This window comes from Chelon labrosus, assembly GCF_963514085.1.
Source record: "Chelon labrosus genome assembly, chromosome: 1".
Lineage (NCBI taxonomy): Eukaryota > Metazoa > Chordata > Actinopteri > Mugiliformes > Mugilidae > Chelon > Chelon labrosus.
The window spans coordinates 19,163,648-19,189,447 of NC_140337.1; the positions used below are offsets into that span (position 1 = coordinate 19,163,648).

The following is a 25,800-nucleotide window of genomic DNA, read 5'->3' on the forward strand; positions in this document are numbered from 1 at the left end:
CATTTCAATTGCAGACACAATCCAGTCTTGTATTTCTTTCACTTTCAGCAACCAGCAGAGGTGATGTACTAACTGTATCCACCAAGTGGCACTTGAACATTTTAAGCTACTTGCGGATCCTTGACCACTATTAACCCCTTGGGTTCCTTCCCTCACTGTTCACATTATCCATTATTCCTGGCTATCTTGGTGTGCGGTAATTTGATTTAGGAATATGCAACTTGTCAGCAGCATCTCAGCTTGAATGAAGGCCTAAAACTCTGTTTTGACACTTGCCTTGCTCTTCAACACAAGGTCTCAAGATCTGTCACTAAAGACCCTTATGTCAGTTAATGTTATCCTTAAGTGCTGCCAATGAGGTTACCGTGAATAAAATGACCAATGGTGAATCTTTAGGGGCGGCACAGTGGCGAGGTGGTTAGCACTGATGCCTCACAGCGAGAAGGTCCCAGGTTCGAATCAATGGGTCGATTGGGCCTTTCTATGTGGAGTTGGCGTGTTCTTCCTGTGTTCTCCCTGTGTCTGCATGGGTTCTCTCCGGCTCTCACTATTGAGCCTTTAAAGCTCATTAATTAATAACAGAACTAATAATTAGTTCTGTTATTAATTATGGTTACGCTGTACCCACAAAGCTTTTTGCTGAGATTATTGAACTATATATTACTGCTACAAGTAGGTCCAAAGTGAACGAAGCTCAAGTATTTTGGTTACATATGCAAGGTGTAGCCAAATTTACTACTTTATTCGAAGCACAACTATAATACAAAAACACATACCCAACAAGCAAGTCAGTAGCTTTTTGCTAACATATGATTATCCAAGTAGCTAACTACCTAGTGGACGGTAGCATTTGCAACTAATGGGCTCCGTGACTGTAACCCACCACGATAGAACAAATAAAATTTGTAATGTTTGCAATGCCAGCGAGCAGCACAGTGGAGTGGTGGTTCGCACTGATTCAAGAAGGCTCATTAGGTTCATTGGTGATTCTAAATTGGCCGTAGGTGTGAGTGTGAATGGTTGTCTCTGTGTTAGCCCTGCGATAGACTGGTGACCTGTCCAGGGTGTACCCCGCCTGACAGCTGGGATAGGCTCCAGCAGACCCCACGACCCTTAACAGGAACAAGTGAGTACAGAAGGTGAATCTGGGGAGCTTGCTGAACCCCTGAGGCTGTGACCTAGCCTCGCGTGTTTCATGTTTTCTCCAAACTGTGACACAAAAAATTATTAGTATTTACTTGTTATTGGTATCTGAATCTCTCGTATCAGACATCATTTTATTTGCTTGTGGCAACCTTTGTACAAATTCCTGTCATTGCTACAACAGTAGTTTACCCAGATGAATTAGGCCAGTTTTATTTTTATTTTTTGTTGGTAAAACTGAATGTGAGCTCACCCAAAAACCTCAAAACATTTCATTACTCATGAAAATTGATTAAGTAGCATATCATGAAGTGTCGGTCCATAATTGAGTTTGATTAGTATTAGGGTGACATAACAGTGGCTTTCAGACACATGAATAAAGTCAAACATGCTTTTCTAATCAACAACTACTGTACATCCATTTCTCTATGTTTGACTCTGAGACAAGTATTCATATTTTGACCATGCTCAGTGACCTATGCAGTCCATTTCTCTAACCCTAACCCTAACCCTGGGTTTGGACTTTTGAAATTTGCTAAATGGCAGTTTATGTAAAAATCCAATTCAAAATCCAACCAAGATCATTTCGGATCTATGACATTTTACAAACATGTAATTAAGCCACTGTCCACTCTACCTTCATATCCAACTTCCACCCAGTGTAGTAGTAGTCCGTCCCACTGCGGTGTATGCCAAGCACACATATCAGAGGTCAGTGGCCTGACAGAAAACTGTGGTACTGATTGACTCATCTTCAAAGATAAAAACTCCCTTGACCCGCCGTAGTGACACCGAGCCAACAACCTCCAAAGGGCAGAAAGGAGCTTGACCAATTTGTGGCTTTTGAGCGGTTGCCTTAACCAGCTCGTTGTCTTGGACCAAAATGTTTCAGGAAGGCAGGACATCGTGGGGAAAGCCAGGTGGAGGGAAGAAGAGAAAAGTTGGAAAGATATGCCGAAGCCCTGAGGGGATGTAATGGAACAAAATGTGACAAGAGTGGCTTTTGTATGGCCTTATACTTTTATGACTTTTTTTTTTTTTTTTTTTTTACCAAGTTCCCTCAGGGCTCCCATAACTGGGTGATAGAGAGAGCAGCGAGTGACTGTATATTAAAGCCCAAAGTGTGAAAAGATGGAAACAAAGAATAAGAGGATCAGAGAGGAAGGGAACAAATAGAAGGAGGACAAGCCAGAGAAAAGCGAGCCAACCAGACAAGATGGGTTGGCAGAAGAAGAGAGGGGGGATTGAGAGAGGGGAGAAAAACTTGAGGATAACAGAAAGGGAGGAAGAGGGAGAACGAGAGGAGGGAGCGATGGGGCGCAGGAGGAGCATCTGGCATGCAGCTGATGGCTCCTCAATCACTGTGTCTCCCACCTCTGGTGGGAGGTCAGAGGAGCTACCCCGCCTGCTCCTCCTCTCCTCTCTCCTTCCCTGTTCTTGGCTCATCCAGACGGTTATGTAATAAAGCTGGAAGAGGAATGAAGGGAGAAAAGAGGAGTGTGGAGAGTGAGTTTAAGATTTATTATGTGTTTAGAAGAAGAAGGTGGCGTTAAAGGACTACACCGCTGGTTTTTGCATGTCTTTGCCGCTTTATAACAAATCACTTCAACTCAACAGTTTGTCAACCGTTTTTTTTTTTTTCTCCAGCACTATGTGTTCCCAGCTGCCATCCTGCATTAAATAATCAAGACTAGATAAGCAACAATCAGCTTTAAGTTACTCTCAGGGATCCCACTTAAGTGTACCCGAACAATGTACTAAAAAAGTCCTTGTCAGACTGTTGGGTTGTTCCCTAATTGATCCCAAAACAATGAGTACTTGGACGTGAGTCCCAAAATTGTTCCTTTGGCGGCTGCTCTACCACCATTGTTGTGTAAGTGTGTGTGAATGAGGAACATTGTAAAGTCCAGCTTCATCATCCATGTAGACGTCCACATATTTTAATCGACGCCGCAGATAAGACAAGCGAAGCTACCCAGCGTCTCCAGTCACATTGTGATTCTAGTGTTGCTAATCGCTGATTGGTGCACGGAAAGATCGCCTGCTCTTTAAGCCAGTGAATAGAGCAAACAAATCCTGCAGTTCATTGTGAGATGATCCAGAAAACAGATTTTGCGTCACCGTGATTTGGTCAAATAAAAAAGAGTTATCAGCAGCAAGACAGGCAACATGATCCGAAGGAAGACTTAAAAAAAAAATACACAGAAGAATGAAGGGAGATAATCCATTTACTGAGTGAGTGATGAGGTATGGAGCTCCTGGGCTGTTAAAGGATTTGGATTCTTTCCGTGGAGGAGGAAAGCAAAAGACGTTCAGTTTGATGGACAAAGAGAGCAGAGTAAAAACTGGAGGAAATACGAAGAAGTCAAATGAAAGCTATTGATTCTCAGTGTGTACCTCAGAAAGCCATAAAGACAAACTTGATAATCTCACTTTTATCCGCTGCAGTTACCATCTCCCACTGTTGGAGGGAAATTTTCCTTATCTCTCCCTGCACTCTGGAACAAGTCTGCTCTTTTTTCTAACTTCGCCCCGGTGCTCGATAATGCTCCATCGCAGAGGGCAGAGAGGGGGAAAAAAAAACTCCAAGACATGAAAGGCAGATGAGGGGAAGCGCTGGGTTAGAGCTGGAGCATTCAAGGAGGAGCAAAAAATGTGAACATAGAAAGCAAAAGCTTGGTACAGCAGACGGGGCGAAAGGTAAAAGATTAGAAGAAGAGCACGGAGGGTACCAAACGAGGAGAAGTGAAGGCAAAGACAAGAGGAGAGAGGGTTGAGGGTAAAATAGGACGAAGATGAATGGACACGGATGTAAAAGTATTGGTTTCAGGGGACGGAGAGAATGACAGCGGGCGGCGGGGGAGCTGAAAGGGAACAAATAAGAGAGAAAAATTGAGAGACGTGCAAAAAAAAAAAAAAAAAAAAAAACACGGAGTGAGATAAGAAAAAGAATGTTAATTCGCGACAAGGAGTCCCGAAACGACACCGGGGAAAGGGAGGAGACGAGAAGAAAAGGGGAAGACAGATGGAAGTGAAAGGAAGGCAGATAAAGGCACAGACAAATCAGTTACAAAGAGGAAAGCCTGAGGGGGGGGAGAGCGGTGGAAGTTAAATAACAGGAGGGTGAAGGTAGTTGTCTTGTCATCAGAGTCATCAACCACGGGGGAAATCAGCCGTGACGCTCGGCTAAAACTCATTTAACCTACTATTGAGCCTTTAAAGCTCATTTCTTTACAGCGCAGATGACAACGTGTGAACGGAATGAAGCCGTTTTCATTTGTCGCCAATGCAAATCACTTTGTTTTCCGCATCTTTATTAGTTCGCGTGTCGTTTTTAAGGATCCCACCGCAGCGAGCTGTCAGGTGAAGGCTTCATTTGAAAGTTCTCCCGACTGTACCCGTCCTTGTGCAGTAACAGAGTGTGGTATGGTAACCCACCAACCTCCGAACGATTGTGTTGGGTATTGGCAGTCTCAAAGGGCGATGGCAGGATGATGCGACATCAGAGATTGCCAAACCCTAATGTATTGGTTAAACCCATTACACCCTTTAATACAGTGTTGACATGAGCCATTGCTCCGTTCAACTCCACGTTGCCAGAGGTTACTCCTGCCAGTTTGTGGCTTGTAAATATAGTTCATGCCAAAGAAAGTTAGCACCCACAATAGTGACTGTTAATTTACTTTCTGGGTGTTAGTCTGATTGTTTTTAACATCACAAATTTGCCAGTCGCAGTGCTGATTTGTGATTGGCCTCTTCACTGATCAGCCATAACATAGGAGAAGTAAATAACATTGACCATCTTGTGACAGTTCAATGTTCTGCTGGGAAACTTTTGGATCTGGCATTCATTCATGTGGATGTTACTTAGACATGTAGCACCCACCTAGACCAGACCAGGCCACCTATGGGGTGGGGGTGACCTGGTGAAGAACACCACAAGGTGTTGACCTGGCCTCCAAATTCACTATATCCCAAACTGATCAAGTGTCTGTGGGATGATCCACAGAGGCCCCTCCCCTCAACCCATTGGACCCAAAGGCCCAAACTAACAGCACCCTGTTGCCAGACACCACAGGTGTCTTTGTTCTCACTGCACAGTAATTGCTCCAGGGGGGCTGAGACCCCCCTCTCCAAATGGTCTCAGCTCGGTTGATTTGTTCCCGGTTTCAGAACAAGGAACTAGGTGTGAAAGCACCCCATAACTCAAAAAAAGTAAAATATTAAAGTAAAAACTGTTACAGCTTCATCTCCAGTAAGTTCATTTTAGATGCCCGAGCATGCCTGACTACCCAGTCAACCTCGATCATTCAGGAAACAGAATAAAAGAACAGCCGCTGTCTGTCCAGAAACTCTAAGTGACTTCTAACAGATGACTATAATCGGCTTCTCATTCCAGTAGAGACCAACTGTGCTGCACAATACACCACCGCAGAGCAGCAGAGCAGCGCACAGGCCGATAGATGCCCTCTGCACAGCTTAACTCTGTCCCGTTACTGCTTCCCCAAGCTCAGCCAACCCCTCCCCTCCCCTCCCCTCCCCTCCCTCATCCCGTCTCCACTTTCTCCTTGTTTATTTATTGTGTAGATGATCTCAAGCCTCAAATTGACTTGCAGGATTGATTTGGCAACACCTTCCCCTTTTATTTCCCTCCGCCTCCTCTCCCTTTCCCTCCCTCAAAAGACTTTTGATTAATCTAGCGGTCTCCTCTGCGCTGCTGGGGGGAAAAAAACGAGGGGGGGGGGGAGTTCAAATGTAAGGACAAAGAGAGAGAGAGGGATGAGGGAGAAGAGAAGTGAGATGCCTCCATTATCCACGCAGACAGTTGTGTGATCCATGTGATAAGAAAAGCTCCTTTTGATGGAGGATGAGAATGGAAGACAACTCTCTCTCTTGTATGGGGGGAGTATATGCAGAAAGAGAGAGAGTGAAGGAGAGACACATGGAAACAGTGACAGAGACAGAGAGAGAGAGTGATAAACGAGAAGTAATTGACTGTTTGCTAATCCCTTCTTCTGCTGCTACACTGCTCAATATTTCTGTTTAGGATGCAATGATATCAAGGGGATACAAGCTCAAAATGAGTTATTTTTGAAAGAATATGGGTCTATGATTTCAGACATGGTACACTAGGTGAAAACAAGCTGCGGATTTGTATGCAGTATCATCCGTTTTGGAAGCTGAAACAGCTGTTATCAGATTTTGTCATCTGTAGCTAGCTAGCTGTTAAAGCTTAGCCTGGTGTAGCCAAACTCAGTTCTTATCAGAATACAAATCTGGTAATACTTATTACATCATGGGGCATGTTTCAACCCATACAGAGAAAAAATATCTTTGCACACAATTGGATAGTCGTACAACCAGTCAGAATAACAAAGAATATGAAGCGATGAAGGCATTCTCTGGAATCACTCTTCGTTATTACGCGATAAGATAGCTAGCTGCTGAAGGCAACCATTTCATTCGGCTCCAAGGTGGTCAGGTGATGTGTATGACTACGTCGCTGTTACTCTTCTGTCCATCGCCGCGTAAAGCCCGGCCCAAACAATTTGATTGAGCTTGTAGATCTTTTTTTGCCAACGTTCTGCACAAACAAAATTGTTGGGCTTCCAGGCTAATTTAAACCCTCATCTGGAATTGGTTGGAAAAACCAAATTACACCCATTGGCGTGGTGAAGCGTCAACCAAATGGGTTTGTGTCTGCAGTTAACCATTAAACGGATGACAGCAGCCGCTTGGGCACACTTCAACGGCAACTTTGAGAATGCGGCATTGCCATTTCTGCCCTCTAGATATCTGCAATTTTGCTCTGAATGACTCTGCTAGCGAAGGCATCTTTAACATAGTGGTGGATTACATACCGTGTTTTTTTGGACCCTGCAGACCACATTTGACCTGAGAATGTTGCCTTGATCTTCCCTGATTGGCTGGGTGAAAACCACATGCTTCTAGACTTCACTGAGAGGCACCGGGACACAACTTAAAATGTGTGTGTGGAAGTTACCAAATATGGTGCTATTTAACGAAATTGCATGTTTTGATGGAAATAATCTATATCCTTTTCCAAATGATCTTAGCCCACTTTAAATCAGTGAAAAGCAGATGAAGTACCAAAAAACAAACATGTAGTTCACTGTAGGCTAGCATGTCCAGCAAACAACAGCTAGCTAGACATGCTAATGATTGCAGCTTAGAACTTATAAACAGGGTGTTTAATCCTTTCCTTACACCTCTGATGTGTGGTCCATGACACTTGCACTCTATTTCTATTTTAATTTTCCCTTGTATCACTGAGGGCAGTACAGTGCTGCTCAATGTGTGGTGGTAGTTTTCCTCTGCAGCAGGTGATGTGGGGTCATTGACACCACAGCAAGATCACTAATGTATGTAAGAGTAGGAGGGAAAGGGCGACGGCAAGCAGGAGAGAGGAGATATGCGTATGCCCTGCTCTATTTGTCATCCCGGCCGTGTTCTTTGGTGACACCTTGTTCATTTGCGAAACCGACTGTAAGAGATGCAGGGATCGATCGAGCAAATAGAAGCAAGCCCCTGAAGATAGAGCGAGGTGAGGGAAGGAGTCGGGGTTGGATGTATGTTCAGCTTTCGTTTCCGACATTTGCACCTTCAGACTTTGCATACAAAGCTATCTTTACTGACATTATTCCTGTTTAATGTGAGATCACAGAACAACCTGATTGCACACTTTGAAGTTTCCTGTAAGAACTTTTTGTTGGAAGTTGGAATAGAAGCTTGTATGTTTTCCTCAACCACTGGTGGAAGAACTTGTTAGAAAAGGAAAGTTGTTCCGTCTAGTTGTCTTGCTAAAAAGAAAAGCTAAAACAGTCCCTTACATGTCAGAGCTCAATCTTTGTCAAACATAGTACTTTGGTTTTTAATCATGGCCAACATTGACTTTCTGACACCATCTGATAACTTAACTTCCATCCATTATGTTGGCAGAACTTCTGATTTGAAATTGATTTGTCTAATAGCAGCTAATGGCTCCATGGATCTAAACTGCCCCCAAGACTTAATTTTTCATCTGTACAAGAAATGTGTCACTTTGAAAACCAGGCTGTCAAATCATAACGTGCGCTTGTAATTTGTCAGACAGAGCAAACACTCACATATGCCACGAACCACAATTCAGTAATACTACTTTTGGTTTTCCTGACCAGAATTTTAACAAAAAATCTGAGCTGCCTCATCTGCTATCCCTTTAAAACACCACTGTTTGTGAGAGAGTCATGCACGTATGCAAGATGAACTTGGGTGTTTCTAAAATAGAAACAAAAAAAAAGGTGAAAGTTTGATGAAAAGATTGATACCAATTCAAAATATGAAGCTACAAAGTAGAAAATTAGTTTAGCTTAGCATAACTCATGAAAATATGGGTACAGCTTTGGTTCTATCCAAAGGCACCTATGAAAATCACCTTTTTGTTGTGATTTTTAAAATTTTCCCATAGACATCCAGAGGAGGTCCCTAGAAATCATTTGTTCATTTGATGGGTTTTCCGTTCAAATGGGCTTAATGCTGAATGCTGAGAGTTTGATTCAAGCTGCAGACGTAATTTTAATATGGCCAATTTTACCAATACAACCTATAATATCAATACATTTGACCCTCTTCTCAGTGGGTGAGGGTACACTGGGCATTGATTACAGGCTTATCCCAACCAAGGATGTCTGTTGAAACCAAATGTCATTTCAGTGTTACTACTTAGTTGAACAAGCTTCCTATCCCGGTCAGTGACCTGTCCTAGCTCTGTGATACTTCTAGTCCATGGTAAGACTACGTTTTGTCAGTCCAGTCTGGCAAAATAGCATTAAGCCTTGGAATCGTAACCATAAAACCAACTAGCCAGGCTTACTAGCATTTCTGTTTGCAGTCTTTATACCAAGCTAAGCTAAGCTCCTTCATATTTTAGCTTACAGGTGTGACAGTGGTGTCCTTGTCTGAACCAAAATAGTGGTTTATCCCAGGGGTTCCCAAACTTTTCCATGCCAAGGCCCTCCAAACAGCATTAGCTTCTGGCCGAGGACCCCCTTTGCAAACCCACAGACAATGCTACAAAATATGTAAAGAAACGTCAACTTTTAGAATGTTTTTTCTTACTTTTATTTACTATTCAATAACTATTACATTTGTTTAGTATAACTGCTGCCTCATATCTTCTGATTTTAGTTGGCCAGGAGTTCATAGTTTTTTTTTTGCAGCAAAGTCCTCCACGGCAGGGTTGTTGGTCTGTTCCTTCGGTCTCTTTCTTGTCAAAAACCTGTCCATTTTGCGCTAGCTACACGCTAGCTTGAGCAGCAAAGCAGCTTGATAAATGGCGCAAACCGCCAGGTCTACACAGATTATGAGGTCATGAACGATGTTTTGACATCCAGGGGGCCGCGTTCCCCACTTTGAAAACCACTGTTTTAGGCGAATAGTTAGATTTTTGTTTAAGTGTCCAATTCAAGTGTCTCAGGGACTCAGGGAATCTAAATTATTTTGGGAGCGTTTGAACACCACGGCAACGTAACCAGAGAGCAGCTGGCAGCCAGAGGATGTTCTGTCAGTATCACTAAACTTAAACCATGTCAGATCCTATAACTCTCTTTTATATGGCACACAGTCAAGAGTACTGGACAGAATATACATGTGCACACAGCGAGGCACGTGCATGGTCATAAATTGTACATATGACACTGATGTATTAACCTCCGTAAGTTCTCAAACACGTTGCGGTGTACACATGCGGTGAGAACGCTGTGCGAGTGCTGCTCTTGTGGCTGGGTTAAAGGCACTTTATATGGAGAGCTATGCACATAAGGAATCCAAGGTTTCACAGGAGAGAATTCAGCAGCCTGCATTACAAAGTGTGGTTTACTGTGTCCGGACAGAGGGAATGAATTGAAAGCAGGCCCGGGAGATGTCGCTGTCTAATGTACTGTATTCTTAAAGCTCCCTACTCCAGCAGGGGTATTCTCTTTACTGCCACGTTTGTATGACCTCTGTTGTTCCCATATTCCTGCTCAATCTCCCTCTCCCACCCTCCCTTCGTGCTTTCCCTTTTTTCTTTTTCTTCCTATTCCCACCACTGCCAGATAAACTGCACCGCGGGGAAGGATGAGATATGAGACGTATGGAAAGCAATTGTATTTTCATGCCACAGAAAAGAGTGTTTGAGAGAAAGAACGGCCGCTCTAACATCACTCTTCCCTCTCTCTGTGTCTTGCAGTGCAGTTCAACTTGATTCCTGTGGGGCTCAGGATAGTGGCCATCCAGAGCACCAAAACAGGGCTCTACGTTGCCATGAACAGCGAGGGCTACCTCTACACTTCGGTACGGTCAGCACTTACTTCACTGTGATGCCTCGCGCCTTTAAAAGACCCGATATGTGATTTCATTATAGCGGTCCTGGTTGAGAAACGGCCGCCCCACTGCTGGCTTTGTGTTTGCTTGTACTTTAGTTGATTAAACACAGTGAAGGCCATGTGTGAGAGTAACACTACGCTTCTGTTGTTCTACAGTTTGCTCAGATAGAGGTAATACTGATACAGATGTCCAGAGTTTCATGTGGCCACCAAGGCTTTTCAAGTCGGACTGTGTCGCAACAAAACAGACGTCCACATATATTATTTATTCTTATATTAGCGCTTTAATCTGTACCTCAAACTGCAGCAAAAGCTAATCTTGCAAAATCTAAATGCATACAATGTGTATATGCAACTGTGCCTCGCCTGTTTTGTCCTTTCCCAGTACGATATAAACCAGTCAAATTGATCAACATTTGAAAACAGCAGATTAACCTTCTTCGTTAGCAATATATGTGCTGTGTTCACGATAATTGACGATAACAGATGAGGTATATTAACTATGTGTTAGTGCGAGACGCTTTGCAGGTGCCAGGTTTTTGTCCCTGGCCGCCGGAGATGGTATGTGATACGTTAGCTATTGGCGAGAAGAATAAAATAATATCCAGGAAATGTTCAAGAAAAGTTTACTTTTTATATCTGCTGCTCCAGATAAAAAAGTAGAGAATCTAAAAAGAAGACAGGATCGACAATGACGGATTGCCGTTGGTGTGGTTTTTCTTTTTGTGTTTTTTTGAGTGGAGGGCGCTGAAAGAAGCACCGATCATCCAAAATATTAAAACCACTAGTGAAGTGAATAACGTTATTATACTGATTTTATTACAATGCAATATTCTGCTAGGAAAACTTCATAGCAACATTACTGCTGAACTGCAGCACCCACCCCAAGCAGGACACTGCTGCATACCACAACACAAACACTGGTTAATAACGGCTAAAAAAAAAAAAAGCAAAAGAAAGCCTCCACCCATAGGTCCCAAAGGCTCCCACTACCAATGTCTTGGTGCCAGCCACCACAGGACACCCTCAGAAGGCCTGAGTCTGTTCCCCAATGAGCCAGAACTGTTTTGGAGACACATGGACTTACACAGTATTGGACAGCTGGTTGGTTTGGCTCTAAAGTCCCCTCTGTGTATGAAGCACTTTGCTCGTTGTAGCTAGCAGTTGGTTGCCGGAACGGTGGCCGTTCAAGGCTCTGGTTGCCTGGGTTACGGGCTAGCACTTCTTCTGTCAGCACTCTCTTTGAAAAGAAAATACCATCAATGGCTCCACCGCACAATGCTATTGGCATGCTGAATTCAATGGTAGGACCCAAAGGCATGTACTGAGTTTCCTTGTGGATAACATCTTGGGTTGCTCCAGTTGCTCCAATGGGTTGGCGCCTCAGTTCCGTTGCCTCAAAGCTGAGATTAGTTCAACTCTACCTACATTGCATTGTCAGATAAGTGTTTTTCACCTATCATTGCTGCAACTCCTTGAACTTCATCAACACTCCATGCTCTCTGGTCACCACATCGCTGCTAGTCTATGTAAAGATGTCACTTGTCTCCTGAGTGGTAGTGTAGACATTGCCTTGTATGACAGGGGTGCAGTTATATCTTAAAAACATAAATAAAACTGGTTGAATATCGTATCTGTTCAAAACATCATCAGGACAAATGGTGCAACCAACATGTCTCAGGGTATGAAGGCCAAGTGATTGCAGCAGTGCAGCCATCGTGTCTTTTCCTAGAGACAGAACAAAACTGAAGAAGAAGCTGCAAATGTATTGTTCCTAACAAAAGACTGTTTTGAAGACATCCTGTCCTGTCGTGTTGAGCAGCTTGACCTGGAAATAATGTCTCTAGCGTACACATAACAGCCCAACATGAGACAATGTGAATTATGAGACAGGCTTGTCACCCTAACCTGGCTGCCTCGTAGTCACTCTTTGACAAGCTGAGGTGAATCTAAGGTAGGTGTATATATCTGTGCATCAAACAGTTCACTGCTCGCGGTCACAGCAGCACTTGTACATTGAAGCTTGTGAAACAGTTCACACGGTGCTTCCAGAGAGTTGTCTCGCATTGATGAACAGAGAAAAGTGGCAGAGCCGAGCCACAGATTTGAGAGCTAGATGGAAGAACAGATGATCAGAGTGCACTCCATCAGGATGCCGAGAAAAGCCCTTTTTTCAGCATTTTTTTTTTTCACCCCCTCTTGGCACGCTTGCAAAGTGTGTGAGATCTTGTTTGAAGTGCATCGGTGCGCTCACTTCAAAGTCCATCCGACGCTGCCAGCGTGCACACTGCCAGAGACGATGAGAGGAGAGGCAGGGATTCTGTCAGGTGCAACAATGCAAGAAGTGGCCAGGAAAGAAGACACGTACACAAAATGCTCCCTTGTGCTGCTGCACACATGTGAACACCATTCTCTCATGCTGGGACGTAAACATTGACTTACGTCTCTGCTTAGTTCTGGCAGCTCCTTACTTTACAAACCACAAATTGCAATAAGACTGAAGAGAATTCTTGAAAGTCTGAAGCTTGTCTTGGTCCAAAAATCCCTATGCAGGTAGTAAATTAGTGTTTGATGAGGAAAATGTCCCGTTAGTGACAATAGAATAGAATTTTTAATAAAGATGCAACCCAGGAGCTTTCACCTTAGAAAGAGGAATCCAGTACTTCAAACCTAGATCTTTTTCTTATTATTGTGATCATTCTCAGCTGTCAGCTTTGCACTAATTCAAAATTATTATTTTAAATGGAAAGTTCAAAGCAAAATTGAAATGTTATGTGCATTTCTATCTTATTGCATAGGGACTTACGTACACCTGAGCCAAAATTGCATTTTTTGGCATTTTGTTCTCAAAAAGTCCTGAGTTGCGTAGCACTAACTGCTACTGTAACATCCATATTTTAACCCGAGCCTAACCCTACTGAAACCCCATCCTCCCCCCCAAAAAAACTATACTTTTCCCCTTTTGAGACCCAGAAAATGGTCCTTGAGCGACTTTTCCAGGTCTTGGAACCCCCCCTAGACAATAAAAACCTTGGACGCACACACTGAAACTCACACTCACCGTGATACCGAGGTTATACTTACCCAGGCATCCTCTTGACAGAAGAAAGGTGACCCATTTTCACTAAGGGAAATAACCACGGGGAAAGTGAGAGAGAGATAGAGAGAGAGAGAGAGAGAGGTAAGAAGGAACATTTGAGAAAATCCCTTTGAGATGAGAACGGTGTGAGGACAAAGGAGAGGAGGAGGATTTCCCCCCCTCTCACGTTAAACCACCTTCTCTGCTATTGTTCTGTGCGAACGTGTGCACCGGAGAAAGAGAGTGAGATGGAGAAGTACAGAAATAGAGGAGGAAGGCACATTTTGACGCTTGTTGCCTTCAGGGTGCAGAGAAAGGCAGCCTTAACATCCTGTTATGCAATCGTTAGCATGTGCAGGGAACAAGGCCCATCTGTCTTCCCCTGTAGCGTTTTAAGAAGCGGTTAAAGAAGTAACCTCAATGTGAGAATTTTATGCCGTCGTCTAGAAATGTATATGCAGCCTTGGGTGATGGGCCCAAGCAATTCCTTATGTTAGAGACATTTGGACTCATTTTGGTTTACACACCACAACTGTCTTCAGCAAAAAGAAAAAAAATGCTTGACCTCGTTTCGTCAGTTGTCAATTTCAAAGACAAATTTTGCAATTTAAGTAAGTCACGGTTAGTCATAACACTCTTGAAGTTTGATGCTGTATTCATAGCACCAGCAGCAACAATTCCAAAGCGCTACATTGCCGGCAGGTCACCCTTGATTTTGTTGGTGGTGCCATCTGTTTAAAAGCTAATCGGACCGTCAAGAAAGTTGAAGCCAGCCCAAATAGGATATGTAGCACAACAAGTCTTTCACATAAAGAAGTGTCAGCCGTCTGTTTGAAAATTCTACTGTATGGTTTTTTTAGTGACTAGCTAATGAACACAGTGGAGCATTTAGCATTAAGCTAGGAGTTGGTGGAGAATAGGGGCTGTACCAACAAGTCAACTAGTCAGTTTGTCGATGCCTTAGGCGTCATGTCGACAAGTCACGAGATCACATGACAATAACAACATGGACACCTCTGAGAAGATGGGTGAGGAGCCCAACTAGCAGTGGTTCATCAAGGCATCCGCTAACGCTAACGGAGGAACAATCTAAATCCTCTCGCCAGCAGTCAATTAACAACTTCACCAAATGTACTGAGGTAACAAAAAGAAGGCGGCTGCACATCAACAACTATCAACTATCCCATGTTACAACACGCTGTGGGGTACTATTACATGCTATAGATGGTGTTGAGTTGCAGTTTTTATACAGGCTATACATGTCTGCAGTGTACAGTAATTATGAAGCGCATGAGCTGTCTGTTCTCAGCGTATGTGTTCAGGTCAAGAATATAGATTTCATTTTTGCGAAGCATTACTTTCCATTGCGTCTTTATTAGTGACGTCATCAGCAACTAGTTGCAACACCAGCTAGTTGACTTTCATCACATAATAGTCGACTTTAAAAACTCGTTCAGCCCCGAGTGGAGAATAACAGAACAGAAACGGAGATGGAATATGCTTGCTCTGTAACTACAAGATGTAAATATTTAAGCATTTGCCAACATGTTAGCTGTAAAAGCTGATCATACTTCAGATGTTTAGAAAACGGTTGCCCACCTTTACAATCTTGTCTCCAACGCGTCATTGCCAGATACATTTGTGAGCTATCTACATTGTCAGTGTCAACATTTTATGATTTATGATTCATTAAATGATGCATTTGTTCTTGTAAATTAGTAATATGTGAACATGGTTTCTAGACTTATAGTTACATCATTGGTTTTCTTTCTCTAAGCTCAGTTGTCTTCATCATTTATATAAGTATTGTTAATGTTTGTTCGTAGAATTCTCTCAAGCAGCATCGGCGTAAACGCGTAACCAAGGTGGAGAGGTGTTTCCTTCCCTACCTTTTTTGTAGAAATAACACAGGCTCACATCGGCTGCGGCAATGTTCCAGAGGCTACTCAGCATTAATCTTTCATGGGCCTCCGTGGCAGACGTGTTGCCCTCTGCAAGCGCGCACACACGAGCAGATAATTACAACACTTATTTAAAGGATCTGGAAATGAAGCCGCCTCCTCCCAGCCGTGCATTTGCCAGTAATGGCCCAGGGAAAAAGGAAAAGTAGTTTTCTGGCTTGGCTCCGCTTTGCCTCATCATTTATCTTTATTCATCAGTTGCATCATTCTCATTCGGAGCCCATTTGTTGCAGTTTCCGTCAGTATTTTCTGTTTGGCCTCTTCTCATTTTTACTCTGTACTCCTCCGCTGCCGCAACTCGTTTTCCCCACGAGGATCAGTGGAATTTCATTTAATCATCCGATCTAATTTAATGACGACACCTTTAAAGTACTTCAAACATTTGTGGTGCCATCAGATTAGCTTGCAAACTAATTAAACAGCATGAAACAGACTTTATTTATTAATTAAATGTGCTTGATCACACATTCCACTTTTGTTTTGTTGTTTCTGCTCATAGGATATGTGAGAAAGTAGTCAATAAATGTGGCCTCGTGAAAGAAAGGAAGGAGGGAAAAAAAAGAAGTGATTAGAGGATGACAGAGGCCCTTAAGCAATTTGCGGTCAAGGTCAACGATGCCCTTAGAGAAACATTTCCTTCCCCGTCTTCTCCGTAGGGAGATCAAAGGTCAGGGGGAGCTACAGAGGTATAGATTTTGTTTCTCACTCAATGACACAGCATGATTTTGAAGTATGGTGCACTGGTAGAAATCCACATTTTAAACAGTGTCCTAGATCAGTATATCTTCTCAGTGTTTGTATTGACCGATGTCTGCACTGGTTTTGTCTGGTGGTTTTCACAGTCTGGTCAGTTGCCACCAGAACAACAAGACCCGAGATGTAGGCCCTGATTAGACCTGGTATTAACACACGTCCCGGCTGATCCAATCACAAGTGGGCAGCTTAAAGTACAGCTGTGGACACTTCCAAAATGCATTTGAGATCTGATTGCTCAGACCGTATTTGATTGCTATGACCGTTACGCTAGTCACGGTTCTGAATCGGCCGCGACAGCTATTTGCACACTATTCTACAACGATCAGGTCACAGGTGGTCACCAGAGAGGCACGTGGACATGCATTTTGCCTGCATCTCTTTTGCATCATTCATTCATTCATCTTCTGTAACCGCTTATTCCTGTTAAGGGTCGCAGGGTCTGCTGGAGCCTATCCCAGCTGTCATTGGGCGAGAGGCGGGGTACACCCTGGACAGGTCTCCAGTCTATCTCAGGGCTAACAGAGAGAGACAGACAACCATTCACACTCACACCTACGGCCAATTTAGAATCACCAATTAACCTAATGAGCATGTCTTTGGACGGTGGGAGGAAGCTGGAGAACCTGGAGAGAACCCACGCAGACACAGGGAGAGCATGCAAACTCCACACAGAAAGGCCCAGTCGGTCCATGGATTTTTGTTTGATTATCAAAAGCAAGTGTTGACAGTCACTTAAGAGTCTCTGGTCTAGGGTTCCGCTGGTCCTTATGACCCATGGGTCTCTGATTAACAATCGTCCCATCGACACAACACTGAGTGTGCAGGAGCTCAACAGGGCTACCAGGTAGTTAGTGTAAGTGTTAACTGGATAGGCTAACTAGCTTACTTTCTAAGTGGAATCCAAACATATCAGCATCTAACTTGTCTGCCTTTATAAACACATTAACGCACACTTGGCAGTGAGGCTTACCATTGTGGGCAAATTTGGGTTCAGTGTCTTGCCCAAGGACACGTGTAGAGGGAACAGCCAGTGGACGAGATACTTGACCTAATTCACTAATAGGCGGTTTAGACTTCTGCACCAATTTGACGCCGAATTGATTGTTTTGGATTTGGTTTTGAAAAGACACAGCGCCAACTAGCGTTTGGGAGGTGTTTTTACAGAGCGAGCCAGACTGACGAGCGCACAAGTATAAATGACTCGCACCGGCGTAGGCTACATGCGTAAGTTATGGCGTCTAGGTCCCGCAGTACTTTAAATGAGCCTTAAATCTTCATAGTTTATTCTTTGGGTTGTTGAATAATGCCATTTTTTGGTCAGTATTGTAGCACAAAGATTGAAAATTCCAAAGTTCCAGTTCCAGTGTCCCAACAACGCCAGCTCACAGATGACACTCATGGAAAAACAGCACAGAGACCGAATGTTAACACAGCGTTTGCAAATATGTCTAATATCTTTCATAAAGAAAAGAACAAGCCCCGTTATACACGATGCTGATTGCTCCAGCTGCCAAGGTGGTGTTTCCCCCTGCAAACACACATCATGAATAATTGATCACGTAGCACACAGAACGCCCCCAAACCGCTCTCTGTGGTTTTGTTTAACCACACGTTCTCACACAATCAGACGCATTTGCATATCAGCAGTGAAAACAGCTCTGAGGCAGGAAAATAAATAGGAATTACTTCACTGAGGAGGGCTTTCTCTCTCTTGAGCGACAATTTACCTGCCTCAGCAAAGATACAGGCAGCCCTCAGAGATATTCAGAGATCACCCAAACAACACTATGAGGCTTTTTAGCAGTCAGCAGAGAAAGGGAAAGTGTTACACTTATAAGTTACTGCAAAGTAATCTACTGTAAACAAAAATAACACATTTGCGACGCCTTGAACGGCAGACTTAGGAGTTGTTGTGCACAAGATAAACAACGGAGTGGGAGTGACAGGCTAAATGATGGAGCCAGTGTCCTTTTGTCCTTACATGAGCCTCTTGTTTCGGGCGGATAAAACGAGATGATAATAGAGGTGAGGAGGAGAACGGAGGAGTGAGTCACTGCAAAGCATCGGCTTTTCTGCATTTACATAAAAATGTGCAGGGAGGAAACGGAGTCTTGTTTGACGCCGGCTCGCACCAAATCTCCAAAAGAGATTAAAACTGAATGAAACGCATTCTCACACGTGCAATGTGAATTTTTCCCCGATGTGCAACCATACAACACGTGTGATTTTTACATTCGAGGGCCCGCGCTCCTCAGACTGAATAAGGGGTCTGGATCTTAGCACGAGTGATAACAAACGGGCGTGATGGTTGTCACCGGCTTGAAAGGAGAGAAGACGGAAAGATGGGAAGTCGCTGGGAGAAGAGAGGGAGAGAGGGATGGTCTGACAGGCCCAGACTCCGAGCGAACATAACGTCCCCTCTGGGAGCAACAACCGCCACCGCGCTCATCTTTCTTCCCTCTCCCCCCCGTCTCCCTTTACCCCCCTCCCTTCCATCTCACTTGTACAGCTTTTACTCGCCTGTCAGTCTGTCTTGCTCCCTGTCCGACCATTTGTGTCTGTTGGCGTCTCTTGCGGTTTGCCTTTTCCACTCCCCCCTCCGCCATCACTTTCTTTTTTGTCACCCCATGAACCTCTTCTATTCAGAATATACCCCCACCCCTTGTCTCCATGTGTCCCTTATCTGCAGTCCTTGTCCTAGCTCTGTCCTCTACCTCTCTGTTCTCCTTTCCCCTTTCTCCATTTGTCCTTCTCATCCTGAAACCTTTCTCTTCTGTCAACGCCCCCCTCTCGCATCCCCCCCACTTTTTTTCACTGCTCCTTCAACTACAGAAAAAATGTTGACTAAACTAAAATGATCTTGTAGGAAATATGTCAAAATTGCATTAAAATTGGGCCCGTTCTAAGTTGATTTGTGTAAATATAAATGTACTTTAGCTTAAAATGAAGCGTCTCCACTCTTACCAGTTCATGCCAGCCATGGTAAAAGCAAAATTGTCATGGTGCCAAAATGAAAAAAGACAGCTGTCCCAGGTGAACATTAATTGTAAGGGCAACAGCCAGCAAGCTGGCACATGCTGGTGTATTTAGTCATCTAAAGGTATGGCTTACATAGTAATTAGAAATATGAACAACGGAACAATCAGTGGTGGAGAAGACATTTAAATCTTTCACTTAAGTAAAATTAAAGTGTCACAATGTAAAAATACCAATCTACAAGTTAAATTATTACATTATATATCCATAACATATGTGTGATGTATATGAGAAGTCAACTATAGCGCTCAATACACAGACAATTGCTCGGAACTGTGCAATTCCAACCCCAAAGCAAACACCTAACAGAGAGCCTTAAAGGGAAACTACTGTTACAACCTGGACCTTATTTCTGGCATAAAATAGGATGATTTACTCTCCCATATAACTTTGGTGTCATTTGGAGTCGTTCGTCAGATGTTTACATCCACATATATCCATATAGTGGGAGTGACTGGGGCACCGAAACACAGCCTCTAAATAACGCATTATCTGCCTCGAAATTCGTTCATTTCACCAATATTTTGTTATGATACGCTAGTGCTATTCTCCGTTGAGTCCGGAATTACCTGTGCAGCAGTTTGTTGTTCTTTGGCCAGCTGTTCCTCTCTCTGCCTCCGCATCCTCCTTTCAACAAGCTCCTCATCCGTATACTCTGGCTCAAAACGGTAAGGACATCCATCATAAACAAAGTCGTCGTCTACAACCTCAGAATCAGAAAAATATTCAGCCATGTTGCAAAAAACTAGCAGTAGCAAGGGGTGTGCACGGCGCTCACAGTTGACATCATCCAGGTCAGAGGTTAGTAGGTCAATGTACAGACCCCGGGTGACAACAGGTAACTCCGAACTCAATGGGGGAATAGCACTAGCGTATCATAACAAAATATTGGTGAAATGAACGAGTTTCGCAGCAGATAATGTGTTATTTAGAGGCTGCGTTTCGGTGCCCCATTCACTCCCACTATATGGATATATGTGGATCTAAATATCGTACGAACAACTCCAAATGACACCAAAGTTATATGGGTGAGTAAACGATTTTATTTTATGCCAGAAATAAGGTCCAGGTTGTAACAAACAGTAGTTCCCCTATAAGCTTGTTACATAGTCCGCGAGAAGCGAGAAATTTGTTCTCAGGGGAAGTCCTCATTAGGCCCCTCCCACTGCAGTATCCGTCACACGCGCTAAGCATCGTGGGAGATTTTTCGGATGTCGGCCAGTCATTTTGACGACCGTGTCAGATCACTCCGTTCACTCAGCATGCGCCCACTCACAGTATGCCGATCTCTACCCAGGAGAGATTAGCGGTCACACTGCGAATATTAGCATCTGGGAGCTCATAGGGCATTTCTGCTACAATTTCTGACTAATCACATAATAGTAACCCGCACGAGAAAAAAAAGTTCTTCTTCTTCTACGATATGACACCATATCCATTCAAGTTAAATAGATAAATAAAGGGTTGAAAACAATGTGAAAATAGTGGATGTAAACATGACACCTGTGAGTTTCATCTATCTGCTTTTGCACAAGTGATAATCTAATGATTACAGTATGCGAAATGGGCAAGGTCCAATCAAATAATTGTGACCAGGGATTAAGTATATAAAAAAAAGAATATAATTGCACCTAAATATTTGTACTAAATCATTACCAAGGATGGCCAATTATTGGTTTTTGCTTGGAGCTTGTGAAAGTGGAGCTACGTATGCTATCATGCATATAGCAATAGCACGTTAACAGTACGTGTTGTCTCCATAAAAAAGTACAATACTCCCAGCGCGTCGTGTACTTCCTTCACAAGTGAGCTCCAATTTAAATACCGTCTAATTGCCTTGCGAAAGAAACAGAAACTTTTTCATGCCAGAGCCAAATAGTCCATCTGTAAGAAGAAGAAAGAGGCCAGATGGGCCGCGTGTATCCATCTGTCTTTACACATCCCTAGCAATACACACTTCCCCTTCATCACTCTCTTGTCACTTTCACCTCTGCGGTACCGTTATTCATCTGGTCACCATACATCTCTTTTTATTTCTCCACCTCCACCTAGCGCCGGTCTTTCCAGTATGTCACATCCTTGCCCATCTTAAATCGTGCATATGGATAAAACGCTTCAGAGCAAACAGTTGATGCTAATGCACGGACAAGAAGCAGGTCTACGCAGTGCTTAGCCGGTGCTCATTTAGAACCAGGGCATGTGGGAGTAGCTCAGCAGAGGTCAACAGCAGGGGGAAACTCCTTGTCATGGTTCTATTGTCTGAGGCGTCTGGGACCCTCTTACCTGTGGGCACCTCCCGAAAATTGCTTTCTGATAAAAATAGTGCTCAGCCGCGGACCTGCCCCACTTTATTTGCCGTGTGCTCTGGAAAAGCCTCCCGGGTGGAGAGATGGCAGCGGAGCGGGAGGGAAGGAGGAGCGATGGTGGGGGGGGAGGTTGGTGTGGTGTTTTTGAGATGTAGTCAAAGCCACACACACACACACGCGCACTGCAAAAAAAAAGAAAATGGACCGGTGCGCTAACACACTCACACACACTCACACTTTTCACACACACTTACCCCTCGTGCAATTTCACCACCCTCCACATCTCCGCAAACACACATGTGCAGCCAGGTATAAACAATCTGACAGAGGCTGGCAGACATAATTGGGCCGGACTCCGTTACCCAGGACCAGCTCTGGACAAACTCTCCGCAGTTAACAGGGGAAAGTTGGCCAAAGTAAAAACTTTACTCGAATGACATTGTAGCTCCGCACTGAAAGAGTAGGCGAACGCAGCCCTACTTCTGACCCAATACTGACAATTAAAGCCATTCATTAAAACCTACACCCTGCCTCTTTTCACATGCGAGACAAAACGTTTGTGTAACGGTTTGACAACTTTGTTAATTTCGTGAAACCCTGGCGTTCATTTATTTATTTTTTGGGGTGGGTGTGAGGGGGTTGTATACTGTCTTAATAAAAAAACTCTAATTATGATACTATCCCACCTATGAAAAATGATTCATACAGTATATGGAATGTCTTCGCATAGAATAAGAGCATGCCTTTTTTGTTTTATCATTCCGTCATGAAATTACCGTAATGATGCTAATATTGGATTTAGTGACAATTAGTGTGCAGCATACATGAATACTAAACATAATGCTGTTGAGACTAGGGGTTGAACGACCTTGGAAGTCGAATAATATGTGGTTAACGTCGAGTTGACTTCGACTAGTCGATGACGTCACACATAAAAACTCAGTAGAAAGTAATGCTTTGCAACAACAACTACGGAGGCTTTTCTGCAAGGTAACTGAACCTTGAACACAAACTACTGTCGGCCGCAGCCCACGTCAACACCATAAACACCGTCAGTCTGACACTTTCTAAAATGTCAGCTCTTGCTCTGTAAAACAACAACAAAAAAACCACAGCAACAATGTCAACTAATAGAACACAACAGAACTGAACATAAAAGCATGACCTTATCAATACTGTGCACTGGAGATATGTTTAGCCTATATGAAATCGTCAGTAGCATTTAATAGTACTTCGCAGTGTAGCCAGGATAAAAAATAAATAAATACATATGCGTTTTTATCTCCGAAGCCTTTTCCGTGTATAGCAGCTAAAGGTCTAATAACTTTAGAAAATGAAATTCGCCAACAAATTGTTGATGGGCAGCCTCTTTCTCTCTGTACCACTGGACGTTCAGTGAAGTTGTTAACTGACTGCTGCTGAGAGGTTTTGGATCGTTCCTCTGCTAGCGTTAGCAGGTGCCTATTCAGATGAGTGTGCATTACAGTAGTATTTTTGTTGTATCTCAGGACTGACTTACATATTCTGCATGTCACGACAGTGTGGGCTTCTTCTTTAATGAAGTATTTTAAGACACTTGATGAACCGCTGCTAGTTTGATCCTCACCTGTCTTCTAGGAGGCGTCCGCATTGTTATGTCACATGATCGGCGTCATGGCACGGCAGTAAAGTCAACTAGTCTGTACAGCCCCTAGTTGAGACGTGGCTTTCTATGGACACATATATATAGCGAATATAGTATTAGCGAATTTAACTGTGCTAGCTAGCTCTTTTAAAGGTAAGCTTGTTCACGTTATGTCTGCAGTCGTTTCCTCCAAGTCTTAACCAGCTCTCTTAAAAGGATTTTAAATCTCTGTGGTCGAAAAATCAAGAGCACAAATGCCGGATTTTAAAAGGTAGCGGTAACACAGATAGCTTCACATGCTACATGAGTCGCGGTTTTGGGGACGGGTAGGAGGGAGAGATGCTTTCTGGACTGATTGAACTTTTTGTCCTGTTAGCAGCCAAGCTAACAAGCTAGCGTCCTAGCATGCTAGTGGTTAGCTGCCAGCTGCAGTGGTTTACCTTGTAGCCACGAGTTAACGTATGTGAGCTGCAGTATCTGATGACTCTTCTCCACTTCTTACATCATGGCATGATAAAAAGGTTTGCTAGTATTTACTGGCATACTTGCAGTTTATTTTTCCTCTTTTCTCTAAAATAGCAGATTCCCACTCCCTTATTGTCCATGGTCTTGTTTTCTTCTACTGTTCCTATGTTTATCTACCAACCTGAAATGGTTTTATTATTACCTGAAATTACACCGCTGCTCGCAGGCTTTGTAACAAAGTGCTACCATCCCTCATACCAGTCCAGCCATAACTCTTACTCGCTTGCTGTTCAGTCTCCCCTCCCTGTATGTGCCCTCCCCTCCCCTCCTTGCCGGCTCTCTGTTCGTGGCCTCCTCTGAGCCCTCCACGGGGGAATTCTTTAGAGATGCACGGAGGTACCGGTCGCTAAATGGGGAACACCACACCGCTGCTCACATGAGCAACACTAGGAGAGGAGGTAAAGAGGCAAGGTGGAGGAATGAGAAAAGGATCTGGCATGGGAGTTGTTCATACTCACCTAAAAAATGATGCTGTCAGAGCCGACACAGAAGCCTTGCTGCAGTTTGATCTGCACTCATATCAGAACTAACAAGCTGTAAACACATACTGAGGGTCACAAGAAGACAGGTGTACGTGTACATACGTTTTAATTAACAATTTATAGGATGCCAAACATAACTGGGAAGAAAGGGTTCAAGTACACAAGCTTTTTGCCACTAATTAAAGCCTATGAGTGGACTTTTCTTTACAAATTTCACACTGTGGCATTTTGCTGCCATGTCTCACAAAACCAGTTAATTGGGATGGATGGTCTTAGGTGATATAGAGAGTTACCACATCCATCACCGCACTGTGTTCTGTAGCAACGAGCAGCTCCTTTCTCTGTAGAGACTGTAGCTGAGAGGAAGTATAAGCGAGGGAGGGAGGGAGATGTGTGTGTGTGTGTGAGAGAGAGAGGATGGCCTCTTCAGGATATTTAGTTCACTTGGTTTTCCTGCAGAGCCGTGGTGAAGAGTAGGTCACTGGATTCATGCAGGGATGAGTATGCAAGAATAACTTTTTAGCTTAAAGAGCAGGAACAAAATCCTTTTTATCAGCGCTTGCTCACCGTTGGCTGTATCCTGATGTTTCAGAAATTCCGCGTTTAACTAATTCCAGGATGCAGGCTGACGCAGGCACACACACGAAAATGGTTTAGGAACAACAAAAAAAAAAAAAGAAAAAACATGAAGAACAGCTCAAGGTGTTGACCTGGCCTCCAAATTCACTAGATCCCAAACTGATCAAGTATCTGTGGGATGATCCACAGAGGCCCCTCCCCTCAACACACAGGACACCACGGACACCCTCAGAAGACCCATGTCCATTCTCCGATGAGTCACAACTGTTTTGGAGGCACAAGGGAGACCTACACAATATTAGGAAGGTGGTCATAATGTTATGCCTGATCGATGTATATAAGTTGGTTGATCCATAGCTTCTTGCTGCGCCAGGATCAGCACCTTGGACAGCGCCTCAGAGCACTTACAGTCACCAGTAGTAGTTCGTACAATAATGTTTCTACTCATTGATTCTCACCAGTATGTGCATGCATACTTGAGGACTTACAAATAGCTAATGAGTTTACTTCCTTCCTTTTTTTTTTTTTCTCTAGTATCTCGTGCTGGCAAATTGTTGCAAATTGTTGCTTGGCTGCGGTACAGATTGCGGTTATTGTAGTCAGCAGGACTGTGTGTTGCATCACTCGTGAGCTGCAGGGCTCATGGATGCATCCATCGCCAGGGAGCGTAAGATACAAACACACCAGGACGCTACTTATTGAAGTGCTCTTTCTTCTTACCGCTTTACTTCTTAGGCCCCTTGCTCCTTGAAGGAGCGTCCCGGTGTGTTCCTCCACCCTGATGTTCCTCCACCTCGTCCTGTTCTGTTCCAGCCTCTCCAGGTCTTCCCATCTGTGTCCCGCTCTTTCTGTCTCGGCCCGTGACACTCCTCCTCCAGGTGTTTCTTGGCCTCCCGCTACCGTCCCGTGGGTTCCACTGCAGGGCTCGGCGTGTGATGGAATGT

The 25,800-nt window shown here is 43.8% G+C and overlaps 1 protein-coding gene across 1 annotated transcript in view; it reads left to right on the forward strand.

Moving 5' to 3' along the window:
* Positions 1-25,800, forward strand: part of fgf11a (fibroblast growth factor 11a) — a gene marked incomplete at both ends in the record, with an annotated part of 91,473 nt that overhangs the window by 51,998 nt on the left and 13,675 nt on the right. The window contains one exon of the mRNA XM_084544888.1: positions 10,373-10,476. Coding sequence (XP_084401014.1) covers positions 10,373-10,476 — 104 coding nt within the window. The remainder of the gene's footprint in view (positions 1-10,372; positions 10,477-25,800) is intronic.